General features: G+C 50.6%; 1 protein-coding gene across 2 annotated transcripts in view; it reads left to right on the forward strand.

The window, feature by feature from the left end:
- The window catches only part of LOC120363082 (uncharacterized), a 116,824-nt gene that overhangs the window by 66,718 nt on the left and 29,879 nt on the right, over nucleotides 1–20,227 (forward strand). The window contains exon 1 of one of the 2 annotated variants that reach the window (XM_074395742.1): nucleotides 2,898–3,119. The exons of the other annotated variant lie outside the window; for it this stretch is intronic. Within the exon in view, the coding sequence (XP_074251843.1) occupies nucleotides 3,117–3,119 (3 nt within the window). The 5' untranslated portion in view covers nucleotides 2,898–3,116. Of the gene's footprint in view, nucleotides 1–2,897; nucleotides 3,120–20,227 lie in introns of those variants that run through there. 2 annotated transcript variants of the gene reach the window in all.

A 20,227-nucleotide genomic window follows, 5' to 3' on the forward strand; every position in this document is an offset into this window, starting at 1 on the left:
ATCCAAAGGTTTTATATTTTTTCTAGTATAGTTTTCTGGCTAATAGTTCCAGTACAGTGCTAAACAGAGTGGAAGAAATGTACATAAAGTCTGCAGTCATCCACCATTAAGTACACTATTAGCTGTTGATTTTTTATAGATGCTTTCTAGCAGGTCTTAGAAGTTACATTCTAGTAGTTTTCTGAGTGCTCTACCATAAATAGGTGCTGGATTTGTCAAACTTTTCCATCTATTTAAGTTGTCACTTTTTTCTATCATTCAAGTAACATTTTGTAAGATACTGATTTTTAAAATATTAAGTCAACACTGCATTTGTGAAAAACTGTTACTTGGTTATTGTATGTCATCAGTTTTAGATGTTGCTAAATTTAGTTTGCTAATATTTCTGATAATTTCATCAGGAATCCTATATTTATATATGACTTTGGTCCATACATAGTCTTTTTTTTTTTTTTTTCTTGAGACGGAGTTTCGCTCTTGTTACCCAGGCTGGAGTGCAATGGCGCGATCTCGGCTCACCGCAACCTCCGCCTCCTGGGTTCAGGCAATTCTCCTGCCTCAGCCTCCTGAGTAGCTGGGATTATAGGCACGCGCCACCATGCCCAGCTAATTTTTTGTATTTTTAGTAGAGACGGGGTTTCACCATGTTGACCAGGTTGGTCTCGATCTCTCGACCTTGTGATCCACCCGCCTCGGCCTCCCAAAGTGCATAGTCTTTTTTATTTGTGATCCTTGTGTCTGGTTTTGGTATCACAGTACTCTTGGCTAATAGATAAATAGAAAAATGTTACCTGTTCTATTGCTGAAAGGTTTTTGAAAAATTGTATTATATTTTTATTAAAAGTTGGTGAAATTTAGAATTTATACAATAATTTCATTAATATTTTATCTTGTTGTCTTGTTATATGGCTATTTATTGTTTAATATATGAGTATATATATGTTTATTTTTGCCTGTTCAAAACTGATTTCTCCATGTAAATCAAAGACATGGAATGAATATACCTGAAGCCCGGCCAACTTGCAGAAGGAGATCCTTCACCACTGCTTGTTTAAAGTAACTCATGACTGTAATTTTTACTGGTAGCATCCACCGACCCTCCACCATCACAATATCCATTCCGTGTAAGCATATGAGCATCTATCTGCCCAAGCAGACAAGTGTCAGACTACGTGAATGCTGTCCAAGCACTCCGTGAGCATACCTTCCCGCCAAGCGTTCTGCTCAACAGCGGGCCAGTGACTTTTCGGATCGCTTAATGCACCTGTCCGGCCTCTCCACAGGCGGCCCTGGGGCCTGCGGGGGCGCTGGCGTCGGGGCAGCCCTGGCACCGTCCCCAGCCCCGCTCCCCACCGTGCAGCGCCATGAGGTCGGACTCCCGGGCGCGTCCTGGGCCCTGGCCCACCCGAGACTCAGCCGCCCGCGCCGGACCCGAGGGCCCTGGCCCGGCTCCACCCCGCGGGGCTCCGCGGCTCAGGGGGTCGCCCAGGGGCGCGGCCCGGCCTCGCCCTGGACGCCCACGGTGTCCGCCCCCGCCCTGGTTTGGCCGCCGGCCGCCGGGTGTGGGCGGGGACTGGGCTCCGGGCGCCCACTCCCACCTCTCCCGGGTCCGCGTCCTCGGCGCCGCCGGGAGGACTCCAGCGGCTGCAGCGTCGCCATCGCCGGGCAGACCCCGGCCGACCTCGAAGCGACCGCGCGGTGGGGCCGGCGGGACCGGGGCTGCGGCTGCCCGGAGCCCCCGGGAGCTGCTCGGCACCGAGGGTCCTGCGCCCCGCCCCGCGCAGCTCCGGGTGGGCTTGGGGATGGAGACACACGCTCAGCCCACATCGCCCCGCCGGCCGCGCTCCGAGGCCTGACCGAGGCCCCCTCACCCCGGTTTTACAGACGCGAAGCTGAGGCCAAACACGGGACGGTCCCTTCCTGCGCATTTGCTGCCTGCTGCATGGACACCACTGAGCTGTCGTTCCCAGCGGGCAGTGACCGGCCCCCCAGACCCCCCATTCCCCCCAGGACCCCGCTTCCTGGCGAGGAGGGCGTCCTCAGCAACGGCGACCGGTCCCGAAGCGTTCCTCACCCGAGGTTCCTGCCCCAGCCGGTGCGAGGCCCGCAGGGCGCTGGGGAGCGCGACCGACTCCCCTGAACCTGCTCCTCCCGCGTCAGGGGGGGCCGCGCACCCCACTCGCTGTGTGAGGACAGACTGAGGTCAGCATTCGGGCTGCGCCCCAAGGCGGGGTTTGTGGAGAGGTGATTCGTGAGCCTGGAGGAAGGACAGGCTGTGTGTGTGTGAGATTCTGTGTGTGTGTGTGATTGTGTGTGTGACTCCGTATGTGTCACTGTATATCACTATGTGTGTGTTACTCTGTGTGTGTGAGATTCTGTGTGTGTGACTGTGTGTGTGCGTGTGACTCCGTGTGTGTATATCACTATGTGTTACTCTGTGTGTTTCTGTGTGACTGTCACCTTGTGTGTGACTGCGACTATGTGTGTGTGACTGTGTATGTGTGACTGTGTCACTTTGTGTGTGACTGTATGACTGTGTGTGACTGTGACTATGTGTGTTTGTGTGTGGCTGTGTGTGACATTGTGTGCCACTGTGTGACTATGTGTTTGGGACTGTGCGTGTGTCCGCGCGCGCGTGTGTACGTCTGTGTGCGTGAGTGCGTATATAATTTCTAAATGGACATCGCCTTACATACACACTACAAGGTTAAAAAATGACCCGTGTGCTGTGCCTGGCCAAGCATTGAGAGAAAGCCCTGCCTGAAAGTGCCTGAAGGCCCCAGCCTGTGACTCTCCCCACATTCCGTGGAGTGTATGGTTGCAACTTCTATCACTCAAGGCCTGAGGGCGGGGATTAGAGTCCTATCCAATCAGGGCGCTGGGGCGAGAACTGCCCAATGAGGCGCGCAGCCGGAGAGGAGACGGCGGCTTCCGGGATGTGGCGCGGCCTTTGCCTCTGGCTATTGCCAGGGCGCGGTTTAGGGCCTCGCCGCCCTGCTTCCACCCCGTCAGGGAGGCTCGGGTGACTCTGCCACAGCCTCGGCCTCCGTCGCTCTGTGAGCTGCGGGCATCGCATGATTCGCAGCTGAGACTCCGCGACACCCTGAAGCCCAGAAATGGTGAGTGTGCGGGGCAGGGCGTCCCGAGGCCGGGGAGGCCTCCTCGGAACCGGCCGGAAATGGCGGCGGCGGCGGGACCGAGTGTGTGAGCCGAGTCCCCGCCGCCGCCGCTCGGCCGTCGGTCCTCAGTCCCCTCCGGTGGGGGACCCGGGCTCCCGTCGGCCCCCGCACGGCGGCTCTGGCCCGGCCTGCGGCCCTTCCTGTGCAGCTCTGCGCCCGCACCCGCAGCGTCCCCGGGCTGTGAGGTGAGGAGGAGCCGATCGGGAAGACGCCGGCGCGGCGTGCGCGGTGCCTGCGTGGGAGGCGCTGTGGTCCGGGGTCCCGTCGCTACTGGACCCCGTTCGGAATTAGATGGAGGCTCCGTGGAAACATGGAGTTCCTGTGAGCAAACGGGGACTCGGGGATGGGACGGCCCCGGCCGTGGCTCGTGGTTTGGGGGCTGCCCGCGGGTCTTGAAGGAAAGGCTTTTGTGAGGTGTGTGAGGGAGCGAAGCGAATCACCCGCCCGCCCCGACTTTCCCGCCGGTTCCCTCGCCCTGTGCGTGTCCCCCGCGTGGCGTTCCTGAGGGGCGTCTTTTCGAATCCACCGGCGTAGGTGCGCCCAGCGCTGCGCTGAGTTCTGAGCAGTTCTGCCACGTGATTGAGCCTGAGGAGGGTGTGGGCGCCCTTGGTTTGTAGGCAGGCGTTCAGAACTGGAGACGCGTGTCCAGAGGCAGGGACTGGCGTCTGCGGGGGGCAGCTGCGGGAAGAGCGCTGAGCTTGTGGGGTCGGCGCTGACCCTGGGTGGTGTCGTTAGTGAGTTGCTGGACATCGCGTTGGGTGGAGCACTGACTCGGGTTGAGCAAACTGCCTGTTTTCCTTGAGAAGAAAGACATGACTGGGCCTGGGCTGAAGGGAGATGCCGGGTGTCTGCGGGATGCGTGACTGGGTTCTGCCCATGCTCTATCCCGCTGGGCACTGTCCTGTTCTTCCAGGTCTCCAGAGGAGAGAGGGGACGGGAAACACAGAGGAAAGGAGTTCTGAGAATTATCTCTTCTCTGCACCATGCTGCTAGCCCTCACCCAATTCTAACCCACTACTGAGCACGCCCACTGCGCATTCGCATGGTCACACCCCTCCCAGGATAGGTTTCCTCCCTCAGGAATTGTGCCAATGGCAGCTTTGCCCCTCGAGTGTTCTGCCAAGAACACCCACACTGCCCAGAAGACTCCTGGCTCATCTCAACCCCAGACACTGGATCTGTAGCAGGAACCTGATTCCTTCACCAGCCCAGGCTTCTGGACCTCCTGATGCTAATCTCTTCTGGCTTTATGGACACAGAAATGAGTCAGAAAGTAACCCTGCCTGGGCCTGCACTTGTAGTACAAACCAATCCTTTTGTCAGTCCTGCCCTACCCCCATCCAAGGCTATTTTTTTTTTTTTTTTTTTTTGAGACGGAGTTTCACTCTTGCTACCCAGGCTAGAGTGCAACGGCGCGATCTTGGCTCACCGCAACCTCCGCCTCCCGGGTTCAGGCAATTCTCCTGCCTCAGCCTCCTGAGTAGCTGGGATTACAGGCACGCGCCACCATGCCCAGCTAATTTTTTGTATTTTTAGTAGAGACGGGGTTTCACCATGTTGACCAGGATGGTCTCGATCTCTTGACCTCGTGATCCACCCACCTCGACCTCCGAAAGTGCTGGGATTACAGGCTTGAGCCACTGCCCCCGGCCTCCCAAGGCTCTTGATAGCTGCTTTCTCTTGTCTGCTTTTTCCTTTCCTCACAGATCGTGTTCCCTGTGCACGCGGTGTACCCAAGTCCTTCCCTCATGTTCTACTAGAATTAAGAAGTTAGTGAGTTCAAGACCATGCCTTTAGACCTGGCTGTTGTAGGAGCAAACTCAAATTAGAAGAGGCTTAATGCTTTCTCTTTAGAATGAGTGAAGAATTTTTGTTCTTCTGCCTTTTCTTAAAGCATTTAGTTTGAAAACTTTTTTATTTAAATGTTTTCTACACTTCTTTGAAACATATGTAAATCATTTTTATCTATTAACTAGGTCATTTGTCTTTTTTGACTCAAAATTGTCTTTATCTAGGGCATGGAAACTGTTGCTTTGAAATGTAACTAGCGGGACCTAGGTGGCTCACACCTATAATCCCAGCACTTTGGGAGGCCGAGGTGGGTGGATCACGAGGTCAAGAGATCGAGACCATCCTGGTCAACATGGTGAAACCTCATCTCTACTAAAAATACCAAAAATTAGCTGGGCATGGTGGTGCACGCCTGTAGTCACAGCTACTTGGGAGGCTGAGGCAGGAGAATTGCTTGAACCTGGGAGGTGGAGGTTGTGGTGAGCCGAGGTCGTGCCATTGCCCTCCAACCTGGGTAACAAGAATGAAACTCCATCTCAAAAAAAAAAGAAAAAAGAAATGTAAATAGCAAGAATGTACACCCTATTCCACAGTTTCTGTAGGAGAATAGGAGGCTGCCTTCAGCAGGTACCTGACATCACATTTCAAATCCACCTCCTGTTATGAAGCTGCGGGAAGTTTATTTTCCACTTGAATTTTACCAATTAGGAAACCCAGATGACCTCCCAAATTAGGTGACATTATTATAAACTGTGTGTGACAAGTGGTGCTGTCAAGTCGTCTGCTTGAGAACTAATTATGGTGACTTTCTCTTTATAATCTTAGTAGATTACTGTAATGCATGCCCATCACATTTTGTTTAATTATGTAACAACACATTTTCTTGCTGTTCTGTTATTGTGGAGAGTCCAGAGATGATTTTGCTTTTAATTATAGTTTTCCACACACTGCCCAGAATTACCAGATGCTACACACAAAGTACCCACCGGGCTTCACTTTAGAGGAAAACTATCTTTCTCAGGATTCTAGTTACAACGCACAATTGTGCAGCAAAGTGCTTTCCAAAGCTGCAAACAGAATGGTCTCTCTATTTGGGATCTGCAGTCCCTTTTAGAGCAGTTAGACTAGATTTCTACAAAAATTACTTTTTAGGACTGCAATTAGTTATTCGATCTCCTTCAGTGCACCAGGCATCTTCAGCTCTGACACTGATTCAGAGATCATGGGGCCCATGAACCCAACCAGGATCACACATGTGCATTAATTAAACCTGAGAACTTCAACTCCCTCCTCCCTTTGCCCAAATGCCCACAAATGTGCATAGCTCACCAGCCCTCCAAGTCTTAAATGTGCAGTTCCAAATTCTGAATTTATGTCCTGGGATTTGAGACAAGAACAGAACTTTTATCTGAGAAATACAAGATCTTTTAATTATGAGACCCAGGGATGTGTTAAAATTAGACCACAGTCCTACTGTTCCCCTCTTTGAACTATTTGTCTTTTGAAATTGCTTGCTATTGCCACAAGTGGATATAAATTAACCTAATGATGCCATACTGGACACTATAACCCACACATTATTGCTTAACAATGTATATAGCCAGTTGCTAACCTATGTTAATTTTATAAACCAGTAAGATTTTCTGAAAGCTTTCTTTCAGTTCCCTCTGCCTTTCTTTTGCCTTTAGAAATATTCTTGTGCCTGTAATTCCAGCACTTTGGGAAGCCGAGGTGGGCGGATCACGAGGTCAGGAGATCAAAAGCATCCTGTCTTACATCGTGAAACCCTGTCTTTACTAAAAATACAAAACTTTAGCTGAGCATGGTGGAATATGTCTGTAGTCCCAGCTACTCTAAAGGAGAATTGCTTGAACCCTGGTGGTGGAGGTTGCAGTGAGCCAAGATTGCACCACTGCACTCTAGCCTGGCCTACAGACTACGTTTCAAAAAACAACAACAACAACAAAACTTGTTAACTGCTTCTAATTGGAGTGTATATTCAGGGCAGCTTTATACTCCAGGGTTGCAGTCTTCAAGCTTTGGCCCAAATAAACTCTATATTACTTTTATCCCAGCTTTTCCTTTTAGGTCAAAATATTCTTTAGAATGTGTTGAAGGAGCCCCCATGAGAGGACCTGTTGTCTGGTTTTACTCTGCTTGCTGTAACCCCTAAGAATGCAGAAGCACACTGATCCCATCTAGAATCTGCACATAAAAGCTGGCCTCTGCTTAGGATTCCCAAGACTGGGGCAGACTTTGAATAAAAGACATACAGAAAACTAACAGAAGGCATTTTCTGCATCACAAGAGGTCAACATAGAAATCTTAAGCCCAATTTTTTTTTTTTTTTTTTTTTTTGAGACGGAGTTTCACTCTTGTTACCCAGGCTGGAGTGCAAATGGCGCGATCTCGGCTCACTGCAACCTCCACCTCCCGGGTACAGGCAATTCTCCTGCCTCAGCCACCTGAGTAGCTGGGATTACAGGCACGCGCCACCATGCCCAGCTAATTTTTTGTATTTTTAGTAGAGACGGGGTTTCACCATGTTGACCAGGATGGTCTTGATCTTTTGACCTCGTGATCCACCCGCCTCGGCCTCCCAAAGTGCTGGGATTACAAGCTTGAGCCACCGCGCCCGGCCAAGCCCCATTTTTATAGTGGGGCCCTTTGAGTTTTCCAGATCTTGTCCTGTGACCTGATACAGCTGTGTGCAAGGCTTCTGGTATAAATAGAATTCTCTGGCAGAATCTGTAAGTGTAAACAAGCACCTTAGCAGTAGGAGGACAGGGCTACAAAACATCCAGAGCCATAATCACAACTATGCCTCCCTATAAACTGTGTTACTTGAGTAGATTACTTTGATCCTTCCCCTACTAGCTGATCAGTGACAGGGGCAATCACATCTGGATCCAGGATTTGCAGCTCCACCAGGGCTGTTCCATTTTCTGTTTGGACCCCACAAAGTCAGCCTTAGTCTGTTAGCCCACAGTCACTGGGGATACTCTCACCAGCATCTATGAGTATTTGAGATATGTGAGGATGTCCTTTGCAGACTAGGGTCAGTCTCACCACAAGGTCTAATTCTGCTCCCATTTCAGAGGAAAAGAAGTGATTCATCCAGGGTTTGTTCCTCCCCTCACAAAAATAATCTCCTTGGTTTGTACCCAGATAAGAGTTGCTCTAGTTTTCTGGTTCTTTGGTGAAAAATAAAGATATCTGGAGACTCAAATTGATCAATAAGCTAATTGCTTATATTTCATGTAGTCATTAGAAAAAGACATGAAGCAGTCATGGTCCCTACCCTCAAGGAACTTGCAGTCTAGAGCACATGAATAAATGGTTGAATTCAGCATCATGTGTTCAGTACAAAGACGGAAACTGTACAGGAGACTTAAACTTCATTTGGACTACTTCCCCTTTATTATTTTGTGAGTTGGTTTTGTTTGTTTGTTTGTTTGTTTTTTGAGATGGAGTCTCGCTTTGTCACCTGGGCTGGAGTGCAGTGGCTGCCATCTCTACTTCCCGAGTTCAGTTGATTCTTCAGTCTCTTGAGTAGTTGGGACTACAGGTGACTGCAACAATGTTGGCTAATTTTTTTTGTATTTTTGGTAGAGACAGGGTTTCACCATATTGGCCAGGCTGGTCTTGAACTCCTGGTCTTGTGATCTGCCTGCCTGGGCCTCCCAAAGTGCTGGGATTACAGGTGTGAGCCTCTGCGCCCAGCCTGTTTTATGAGTTTTGATGCCACCATGTGAATGGCTATTCAGTGACAGAAGAGAATTTGTAATTATTTTTATTGTGTTTACCTTGCTAAGAATAAATAACTTCTAATATAATTGCTCTAGAAAAACATAAGAGTTTTGGTTAAATTCCTTGTTATTGTATGTTACAAAAGAGACAGGGAAGTGGTTAAAATAGATTAAAATTTCGCAAACTCTGGGAATCAAATTTCCCTTGGTAAGGCTTAGAAAAGACAAAACTCAAAGTACTTAGTGGCATAGACAGCAGAGGGCAGAGGGCCCACTTTCTGTCCCATCCCTGCCCAGATCCATCCTCTTCTGATCCTTGTCCAGGTCTCACCCCACACTGAAATCTCTCACAGAACTGGTTAGAAGAGATCAGAGTTTGGAGTGGCTACTCCTACCTCCTCTCTAGAGCTGGTGCTCACAATTTTCTAAAACCCAAAAGCCAGTAAGTAGGGAAAAGCTAGATACTTTGGGGCCTTAAATCTTTTCTATAAATTTAAAACCAGTGTTTCTAGAGACATCCCATCCAGCAACCTGTTCTCCATCCCTGCAGTTTCAGTGGCTATTTCTTACAAGTCTCAAAGTAAATAGAAACACAAGAATAAAAAATTCCTCTGAATTGTACTTAACACTTTCTTTCTGTCTCTCTCCCATCCACTTGTATTTACTAGCTATTATTCTATGTATTTAAAAAAAAAAAAAATTAATGAGGGGAAAAAAGAAAGGAAATAGAAATTCTGGGCCCTGCATTTAAATCTGGAAAGTATAGGACACTTAGTTAGTATCCACCTTCCTGGATGTTATGAGAATTAACACCCATAATGTGAGCTTTCCAGCACAGTGCTCCATGACATATATCTGAGCATGTATTACATGCCCCATAAAGATGGCATTAATGCAGGTGCACGTTGTTTTTCAAATGCAGACATAGACATTGCCACAGTTTCCAACTTCTGTAACCTTTAAAGGGCTGCAGAGAATGCCATGTTTCAAGAGGATGATTGATGGTCTTATCTTCAGATGAAAAGTATTTGTGTTGTGATAAGGGTGTTGGGGTAAGGGACTCTGTGTGCTGTGTCTGCTTTCTCTAGCTGAGCAGTACTATTATGGGCCTAGGGGTGTGCGACCCGCAGAGACCCTTCCCGAAATAATTCAGTCCAAGGAACCGCTGGGCCGAGTCCAGGTTTATTGGGGTTTACGGGCAACTCGAGCGGGAGAGGGAAGAGCTGCACCCAGCAGCTGCCGGAGAGGGTTTTTATAGGGAGGGGGCCCGCGTAGGTGGGGTGTCGTGGAGTGATTGGTGGAGATTGGACATGGGTGGAGTGGGAATATCGTGGGGTGCAAGGGTTGGTTTAGCTTTGGCGGGCTAAAGTGAGGAGATGATTGGTGGAGGCTAAACAAAGAAGAGGGAAGAGCCCCGTGACTAGGTTTTGGCGGGCTGCTGTCGGGGCGTGTCCGGGTTTTGGCGGGCTGACGCGGGAGAGCAATTGGCTAGTCCTGTTGCTGGGCAGACCAACCTCCAGAGGCAGCCCGCTGGATGTGGGCCCCGGATATGGGGAATGGGCTATTTCTACCCAACATTCCCGACTCCCTAAAAAAGGAAAAAGGATGACGAGGTCGTTGGCTACTTCCTGCTGAAAGTGGGCGGCGGAGGGATCTGATCTTTAGGGAGCCTGAGAAGTGGGCAGAAGGGCGTAGCTTTCCGGGGAGGTTGGTGGGGAAGTGGTGTAGTTGTTCTGGGGAACAGGTGCTGGTGCGGTGCTACTGTAGTTCGGCTCCGGTGGGGGGAGGACTGGCTGTAACATCATTTGATTGATGGTGACTCGGGTCAGTTCTTGAAACCGGCGTTGGAGGAACTGGAAAAAACAAGGAGCAATGAGCAGAAGAAGACAGATAATTAGTAAGGGTCCAAGTAGTGGGGATAGGAGGGTATACATGGAAGACGACCACCATGCGGAGGCCTCTGTTGAAAACTTGTAATTCTGGAGGCTGGTTTTGATTTTTTGGAGATTTTTGATTCGCATTTCTACCAGTCCAGATTCGTTGACATAGTAGCAGCATTCCTCTTGTAGGAAGATGCAGGTTCCTCCACGCTCTGCTGTTAGTAGGTCCAGTGCTCTACGATTCTGTAGGGCTACTTGGGCAACCGAGGTGATTTGTCGTTGGAGAGATGCGAGAGATGCTGCTGAGTCTTCGATGGCTGCCTGAAGTTGTGAGGAGAGTCGGGCGAGGGCTTGGTGAGAGTGGAGCAGAGCCCCACCTCCCAGCCCTGTGGCCAGCGCCGAACCTGCGAGGGACAGACCTACCGCCACCGGGAGGAATGCTGCCCTTCGGGTGCGATGAGATGGAGCCTGCGGGACTTGTAATAAGAGGAACTCAGCCGGGGAGTAGATAGTGAGTCGAGGTACTAGGGTGACTGGAAGGCATAAGAGGGTTGGAGGCTGGCTGGAAGACAGGGTTTTTGTTAGGGTGCCATTACACCAAAAGAAGATGCCCCTTGGAGCGGTTAGGCTGGTTGAAACCCGCTTGGTGTGGTTACAATAGGAATAGTTGTGGCCTAGGGAGTAGCAGGCCGGGAGCTGAGACTCAGGTAAGGCATAGAGTTGTACGTTAGGAATGGGAGTAAAGGGGATAGATGATCCCGGAGCATTACGCGGAAAGGGAACTGGTACCGCAACGAGAGGAGTCTGTCCTAGAGTGGCACACAGAAGGCAGGAGGTTAAATTAGTAAGTCCGGACTGGTTAGCAAGTGCTAACCCCTCCCTGAGGAGGGCTATCCAGGAAAAGGGAGTATTGTGGGATTGGAGTTGGGTGGTTAGCGCTTGTTCCTGCTTTTGTATAGAGGCGCTTACAGAAGTGAGCACATAAGCGCACCATATGTAAAGGTGTGAGGAGGGGTACGATTGCCCTGGGAAGTCATAGAGTGCTGCCTTTTGGGGGCTGGTCCATCTTGGGTCCCAAGGGTCGGGAATGGGCAGAGTGAATTGGTCGTCTCCCGTAGGGGCGCCCTGGGAATTGAGTGCGTCAGTTTTGGTTAGACGTGAGAGACTGTTTCTGCCTTTTTTCAGAGTTTTTTCCAGGGCACAGGAGTTCATCCAGACACAGCCCAGACAAGAATGCCAGGTAGAAGTCTTACAGGGTTTAGGCTGTCTGTAATGGTAGCAGAGAACAGGGAAGGGGACCCTGGAATTGTAAAACCTAGAAAAGTTGAGCTGTATGGGGCGTGAGCACCCCGTTGTGGGGCAGTCAGTGGTGGCTAGAAGATAATTGTGAGAGTAAGGGGGAGGGTCACAGATATGTTGTGTTTTGGTATAGTTTTCAGTAAGGAAGAATCTCCAGACATACTGAGAGGAGCTAAGTTTTGGTAAGCTTGAGAGATAGAGGGCCAGTAGGAGTACACTCCCAGCGGGGAGAGAGAGAGCCATCAGGGCACCTCTTCACTCGGGACAGGTGGACCCACGACGGGATTTGTGCGACCTTAATGGCTGAAGGGGTGGCGAGGATAACTGTGTAAGGACCCTCCCACCGAGGAACTAGGGGCTTTGGGGTAAGGTTTTTTATGAGGACTGAGTCACCGGGGGAGATACCCTTGGAACTGGTAGGAGAATTAGAGGGATGGGGTATGGAGGAGTTGGCGTGTTCCCTGAGGAGGTTTCTGAGGAGGGTGAAGTAGGGGAGATAGTTTTCTAAAGGGGTTGTGTTTGGAGGTGGAGGGGTGGACAGCAAAAAGGGGCGCCCGTAAAGGAGTTCAAACGGGCTGAGCTGTGATGAGCCCCGTGGACGTGCCCGCAACCTGGCAAGGGCTAAGGGAAGCAGGGTGATCCACGACTGTCGGAGTTCTAAGGAGAGTTTGGTGAGCTGCTCCTTGATGAGCCCGTTGGCCCGTTCCACCTTACCAGAAGATTGAGGATGGTAGGCCGCGTGGAGTTTCCACTGGATTCCTAGGGAGGTAGAGACCGCATTAGTGACTTTGGAGATAAAGGCAGGACCGTTGTCGGACTGGATGGTAGCCGGGAGTCCAAAACGAGGAATGATGTCCTGGATCAGATGGTGGGCTACTTGGTCAGCCGACTCAGAGGTGGTAGGGAAAGCCTCTATCCATCCTGAAAAAGTGTCAACCAGGGTTAACAAATACTTAAAGCGTTTGTGTTTAGGCATATGGGTGAAGTCTATCTGCCAGTCCTGACCCGGTAGAAACCCGCGAAGTTGGTGGAGTTGCTGGCGGAGGTGACACGCCCCTTGAGAATTGGTCTTTGCACACGTGGAGCAGCTTGCGTGGACTTGGTGGATAGTTTGAGCAAGTCCACTGGGGTGTAGCAGAGGTGTAAGGAAGTGAAGTAAGGCTTTTGGTCCAATATGGAGCGAGTTATGGATGTCCTGTATGATAGTGGTTTTCTGGGACTGGGGAAGGATAAGTAGGTTATGCTTAAAGGCCCATCCATCCCTGAAGGCAACACCAGGGGTTTGTTGTAGGGTTTGGAGTTCGGTGTCAGAATACTGGGGGTTGTAACAATGAGATAGAAAACATATTTTGGCTGGGGGTGGACAGTTTTGCGCAGTGTTCCTTGCTGTCCTGTCGGCAAATGCATTACCGAGTGCCTCAGGAGACCCCGAGGACTGATGTCCCCGACAATGAATGATGGCTACTTGTTTGGGCAGTTGGATGGCCTCGATGAGGCCAGCGACAAGCTTGCCATTGATTACCGGGGTACCCTTGGTGGTGAGGAACCCTCTTTCTTTCCAGATCATACAGTGAGAATGTGCAATAAGAAAGGCATACTTGGAGTCTGTGTAGATGTTGACAATTTTGTCTTTTGCCCATTTAAGAGCTTGGGTGAGCGCGACAAGCTCTGCCTGTTGGGAGGTGGTACCTAAAGGTAAGGGGCGGGTTTCAATGACTTCAGAGTGGGTGACGACGGCATACCCAGCTGCGCGAGGTTTGGAGGGACGTGAGAAAGAGCTGCCGTCTACGAAGAGGGTTACGGCTGCCTCTATGGGGGTAGACTGTAGATCTGATCGGGGGGACTGGGCCTCAGATAGAACCTCGGGGCAGCTATGCTCCAGGGAGGGAGCAGCGGGATTAGGAAGGAGGGTGGCCGGGTTTAGGGCAGGACAGTGGGAAAGAGTAATGTTGGGATTTTCTATAAAAAGTAGATGCATGAGCTGGATTTTAGAAGGTCCCAGATGTGGCAAGGACTGATGGGAAAGGAGTTCTCGGAGCTTATGGGGGGAGAAGACCTGAAGTGGCTGCTGCAAATTTATCTTGAGGGCTTCTGGAGTGAGAATAGCGGCTGCCGCCAGTGCCCGGAGACAAGGTTGCCACCCTCTTTCGGTGGGTCCCAGCTGCTTAGAGAGATAGGCTAAGGGAAGAAGGGTGGGGCCAACGGGCTGCACTAAGACTCCTAGGGCCACATGAGCCCTTTCGTCAGTGTACAGGTGGAAGGGGAGGCTAGGGTTTGGTAAGGCCAGGCCTGTGGAGGCGCATAGAGTTTGGAGTAAGGTGTGGAAGGCTCGTGCGACCACGCCTGGAGAGGACAACGGTCCCTCAGGAGTGTCCGCGGCGGCTTGGTATAATGGTTTTGCCAGGAGGGCAAAATTTGGGACCCAGTGGCGGAAGAACCCAACCATTCCCAGGAAGGAGAGTATTTCTGCTGCCGTCTGGGGCGGTTGGAGGGACCTGAGGGCCTGCAAGCGGTCAGCTGTGATAGATTTTTTCCCAGGAGTTATTTGCAGGCCCAGGTAGGTTACAGAGGGGGTGGCTATTTGGGCCTTTTTGAGGGATACGCGGTACCCCCTCGCGCCTAGAAAGTTCAGCAAGAGGGTGGTGGCTCGAATACATTCAGGGTGGCTGGGGGAGCAGACCAGCAGGTCATCAACATATTGAAGGACAACAGAAGGAGCGAGGTTGCAGTCAAGGAGGTCAGCGGCCAGAGCTTGCCCAAATAAGTGAGGGCTGTCCCTGAAGCCCTGGGGGAGGACCGTCCAAGTGAGTTGTTGAGAAAGGTCCGTGTGCGGGTCCTCCCAGGTGAAGGCGAAAATAAAGTACGAATCAGGGTGAAGGGGAATAGTGAAGAAGGCATCCTTGAGATCCAGGACTGAAAAGAAAGCAGTGTTGGAGGGGATCTTTGAGAGCAAGGTGTAGGGGTTGGGGACAACCGGGTGTATGGGGATGACAGCATCATTGACCAGGCGGAGATCCTGGACCAGTCGATACTCTCCAGACGGTTTGCGAACAGGGAGGATGGGAGTATTACATGGGGAGTTGATGGGGATGAGGAGACCGCGACCTTTGAGTCTGTTGACGATGGGGGAAAGTCCAAGGCGGTGCTTCCTGGAGATGGGGAACTGGGGACGACAGAGGAATCTGGGGGAATGCTCTTTAAGGGAAATTTTGACAGGCTGGTGGTGTTTTGCAATTGTGGGTGTTTCAGTGTTCCAGACCTGAGGGTTGATGTCCGGGAGGAGGGAAGGAGAGTTAGTGGGAGTTGGCGTAGGGTCTGAGCTGTGGAGTAGCGCTAGGAAGCTGCAGTTGGTGATAGGAGGGAAGGTGATGTTGGCGTGGAGTTTGGCAAGAATATCTCGGCCTAACAGGGGTACAGGACAGGAGGGGATGACTAGGAAGGAATGACTAAACAAAGTGGGACCGTATGAGCAAATTAACGGAGGGGTTTGCCGTGGGACGTGGGGGGCGCCATCAATCCCCACAACAGAAACCTGGGAAGGACGAGTTTCGCCATGGTAAAAAGGGAGTGCAGAGAAGGTAGCCCCCGTATCGAGTAAGAAGGAAACACTTTTACCCGCTACCTGAAGCAACACCCTGGGCTCGGCAAGGGTAACTGGGGTTGAAGAGCCAGGGCCTCCCTAGTCGTCTAAGAGTCCCAGCAACTCGGGGCCGAAACCTCCGGAAGAATCCGACTTCCGTGCACTTTGGCCGGAGGCTGGATCATCCGGGGTTGCCCTGCGCGATCCAATCCCTCTGCCAGGGGCGGCTGAGGTCTCGGACGCACTAGGGCAGTCTGACTTCCAGTGTCCCGTGAGTTGACAAAGGGGGCAAGGCTTAGTGGGCGGACGGGGTTGTGGGCAGTTGGAGGCCCAGTGACCCTCATTCCCGCATTTGAAGCAGGCTCCCGGGGGGGGCCGCTGACGGCCACCCGTTTTTCCGCCTCCTGCCGGCCGCAGAGCTGCTACCAAGGCTTGGGTTTGTAAAGCGACCTTCTGTTTCATTCGAGCTTGGCGAGCTGCCTCTGCCGCATTTTCCCGGGCTTGGCGGGCTGCCTCTGCTGCATCTTCCCGGGCGTTAAAAACTTTAAAGGCCATTTTTACCAGGTCCTGTATGGGGGTTTCCGGCCCATCCTCAACCTTTTTTAGTTTTTTTCGGATATCAGGGGCAGACTGTGAGATGAAATGAGAGGCGAGAACAGTTGCCCCGTTTTGGGACGCAGGGTCTAGCCGGGTGAAACGGACAAGGGCATCTTGCAAGCGGCTGAGAAAGAGAGCGGGATTTTCATCTGGCTTCTGAGTTATTTCTCTGAGTTTGTCATAGTTTACTACCTTATTGGAGACAGTATCCATGCCCCGTAGGAGATATTGGAGCATGCGATCGCGAGCTGGGATGTGGGATCCTGGCCCCTCCTGATAATTCCACTGGGGGTCTGTGCTAGGGAGAGCTTCAGCTCCAACGGGGACCTGGTTGGGGTTTATAGCATGGTCCCTGTCAGCTGCATGCCTAGCTGCTGCTAGGATGCGCTCATGCTCTTCCGCGGAAAGAGTGGAGGTGCAGATGACATGGATATCATGCCAAGTGAGACTATAGGCCCGAGTAAGGTACTGAAACTCCTTAATATAGGTGGAGGGGTCGGCTGAGAAAGATCCAAGTCGGCGTTCAATTTGAGCCAGGTCTTGGAGAGAGAAAGGAACGTGAACTCTGACGAGTCCCTCCGTCCCGGCCACCTCGCGGAGGGGAGCCAAGACAGCTGGTGGGTGGGATCTAGTACGGGCCGCAACTGGAGAGCTTAAAGGGGGCGGCGCCGCTACGGTCGGAGGGGAGGGGGACGGAGAAGGAGGAGGAGGAGCTGCGGGAGTGAGGGCAGGGTTTGCAACCCGCGGAGGAAGGGAGTTGAAGTGAGCAGGAGGGGGATGGGATAGGTGGTCAGGCAGCTCCTCCTGCTGTTCGTAAGGAGGAGGAGAGCTGACCTTGGGAGGGGAGCGAGCTAAGAGAACTTGATGAGTGGAACAGGAGGAGCAGAGGTCGGGGTGGGAACGCAAATCCCAAAAAGCCTGGACGTAAGGCACCTCACGATCCTTGCCAGAACGGCGACAAAAATTGTCCAGATCTCGGAGCACATTGGAATCGAAAGTGCCAGTCGGAGGCCAATGAGACTGGTTATCAAGTTTATATTGGGGCCAAGCAACCTGGGATAAGAAAATGAGCTTTTTCTTGCGCAAGGTTTGTTTATATCCCAGTTTAGAAAAATTGAGGAGTAAGCACCCGAGGGGGGTGTTACTAGGGATTTTAGACTCTGTGTTCCCCATGGCGCGTGTGGCAGGACCTTCCCTTTAGCGAGATTGGGCTAGAGTGGTGTGGGAAGAGGCGTCCCGTCTGTCCCACGGCCCCTCTAGAGGACGGTAGGAAGAGTCAGGAAGGGCGTCCCCTTGTCTGACCGTTCCTATTGTGGAAGTGGAAGTGGGGGAAGGACCAGAGGAGGCGTCCCTCGTCTGATCACTTCCAAGGCTCCTGGAGCCTGGTTGGAGGATCTGACTCTCGGGCCGGCCGGCGCTTGGCGAGGGATCCGTGGAAGGGGAGACGCAAAAGGAAAAGAGGCCACCACACGCACCGCGGGGAAGATAGGCAAGTAAATGGACTTACCTTATCCGGAGCGTGGAGGCCAATTCAGAGGAAGGGGGGTCGCCGGAGGGAGGGGGCCGCTGGTGGACCAGCCGCCCACACCTCCCGGGTTTCGGCACCAAATGTGCGACCCGCAGAGACCCTTCCCGAAATAATTCAGTCCAAGGAACCGCTGGGCCGAGTCCAGGTTTATTGGGGTTTACGGGCAACTCGAGCGGGAGAGGGAAGAGCTGCACCCAGCAGCTGCCGGAGAGGGTTTTTATAGGGAGGGGGCCCGCGTAGGTGGGGTGTCGTGGAGTGATTGGTGGAGATTGGACATGGGTGGAGTGGGAATATCGTGGGGTGCAAGGGTTGGTTTAGCTTTGGCAGGCTAAAGTGAGGAGATGATTGGTGGAGGCTAAACAAAGAAGAGGGAAGAGCCCCGTGACTAGGTTTTGGCGGGCTGCTGTCGGGGCGTGTCCGGGTTTTGGCGGGCTGACGCGGGAGAGCAATTGGCTAGTCCTGTTGCTGGGCAGACCAACCTCCAGAGGCAGCCCGCTGGATGTGGGCCCCGGATATGGGGAATGGGCTATTTCTACCCAACAAGGGGGAGGAGCGTCAGCATTAACAGGAGACTTGCTATAAAAAGCTAATTCATGGACCCTTTTCAAACCTGCAGAATTTTGTTACTTAAACTGAGGACTAGAATATGAAATAACTTATATGTACATTGAAGATTGAGAGGCAGTGCTTAACTCAGTGTCTCTTAGCCCAGTCTTCCAAAAGGATCACATGGACAGTTTGAAGAGAAACCATCAGGTGTACCCTCTTCACAGATGCTGTTATTCTGGGTGAAAACATCCCCATTTTTTAAATTCAGTTCCTCGCATGATTCTACAGCAATGCCAGGGTCAAGCATGAGGGCTTCCAGATACTTTACTGAGAGGTGATTTCAACCTGTTTTCCAGGAGGTCACAGGGTCTACTCCACTTGGTTTTGGTAGGGGCATGTCAGTGTAGCCCATTTTCTTTCTTTTTTTTTAATTATTATTTTTATATTTTATTGCATTTTAGGTTTTGGGGTACATGTGAAGAACATGCAAGATTGTTGCATAGGTACACACATGGCAGTGTGATGTGCGGCCTTCCTCCCCATCACCTATATCTGGCATTTCTCCCCATGCTATCTCTCCCCAGATCCCCATCCCCTGCTGTCCCTCCCCTTTTTCCCCCCTACAGACCCCAGTGTGTGATGCTCCCCTCCCTGTGACCATGTGTTCTCATTGTTCAGCACCCACCTATGAGTGAGAACATGCGGTGCTTGATTTTCTGTTCTTGTGTCAGTTTACTGAGAATGATGGTTTCCAGGTTCATCCATGTCCCTACAAAAAACACGAACTCATTGTTTTTGATGGCTGCATAGTATTCCATGGTGTATATGTGCCACAGTCTATCATCGATGGGCATTTGGGTTGGTTCCAGGTCTTTGCTATTGTAAACAGTGCTGCAGTGAACATTCGTGTGCATGTGTCCTTATAGTAGAAAGATTTTATGATCCTTTGGATATATACCCAGTAATGGGATTGCTGGGTCAAATGGAATTTCTTTTTTTTTTTTTTTTTTCCGTCCTCTGGCATGTTTAATTGTGATGCTTAATGAACATCCTTGCAGTCTAAGATGACACTTTAAAAATAAAGTCTCTAATAATAATATGAAGAAAAGAAAAACTAATCCAAAGATCATGCTTATGAAGCTCTGAAATGCCCCAGCAAAACTGCAAAAACCTGACTACTGATCAGTTGGTCCAAAGAATACTATTAATAATAAAGTACTTAAACAACAAAATTTAACATGGCAAGTATTATTGGCATATAAAATAATATTCCACATGAATGATACCTCAATACATTTTATGGTGATAAACTTAGTGATCCTTTATACACAGCTGGAGTATTTACTAAATAAATAAATAAATAAATGTCTAAAATTATAGTGTCATGTGCAGGCAAAGAAAGTAATATCAATGATACATTTTCATGCTTTCCTATTTTCCGATTGCTATTCAAACTTAAAAATTAGGATTTACTAATTTATACAACTCATTTTATGATTACATATATAGGATGTAATTTTTTTAAATTGCATTTTAGGTTTTGGGGTACATGTGAAGAACATGCAAGATTGTTGCATAGGTACACATGTGGCAGTGTGATTTGCTGCCCTCCTCCCCTTCACCTATATCTGGCATTTCTCCCCATGCTATCTCTCCCCAACTCTCCATCCCCCGCTGTCCCTCACCTATTTCCCCCCAACAGACCCCAGTGTGTAGTGCTCCCCTCCCTGTGTCCATGTGTTCTTATTGTTCAACACCCGTCTGTGAGTGAGAACATGCGGCGTTTGATTTTCTGCTCTTGTGTCAGTTTGCTGAGAATGATGGTTTCCAGGTTCATCCATGTCCCTACAAAAGACACAAACTCATCATTTTTGATGGCTGCATAATATTCCATGGTGTATATATGCCACATTTTCCCTGTCGATTTCTATCATCGATGGGCATTTGGGTTTGTTCCAGGTCATTGCTATTGTAAACTATGCTGCAATGAACATTCGTGTCCATGTGCCCTTATAGTAGAACGATTTATAATCCTTTGGATATATACCCAGTAATGGAATTGTTGGGTCAAATGG

This window comes from Saimiri boliviensis, chromosome 3 (assembly GCF_048565385.1).
Source record: "Saimiri boliviensis isolate mSaiBol1 chromosome 3, mSaiBol1.pri, whole genome shotgun sequence".
In the NCBI taxonomy this organism is placed as follows: Eukaryota; Metazoa; Chordata; class Mammalia; order Primates; family Cebidae; genus Saimiri; species Saimiri boliviensis.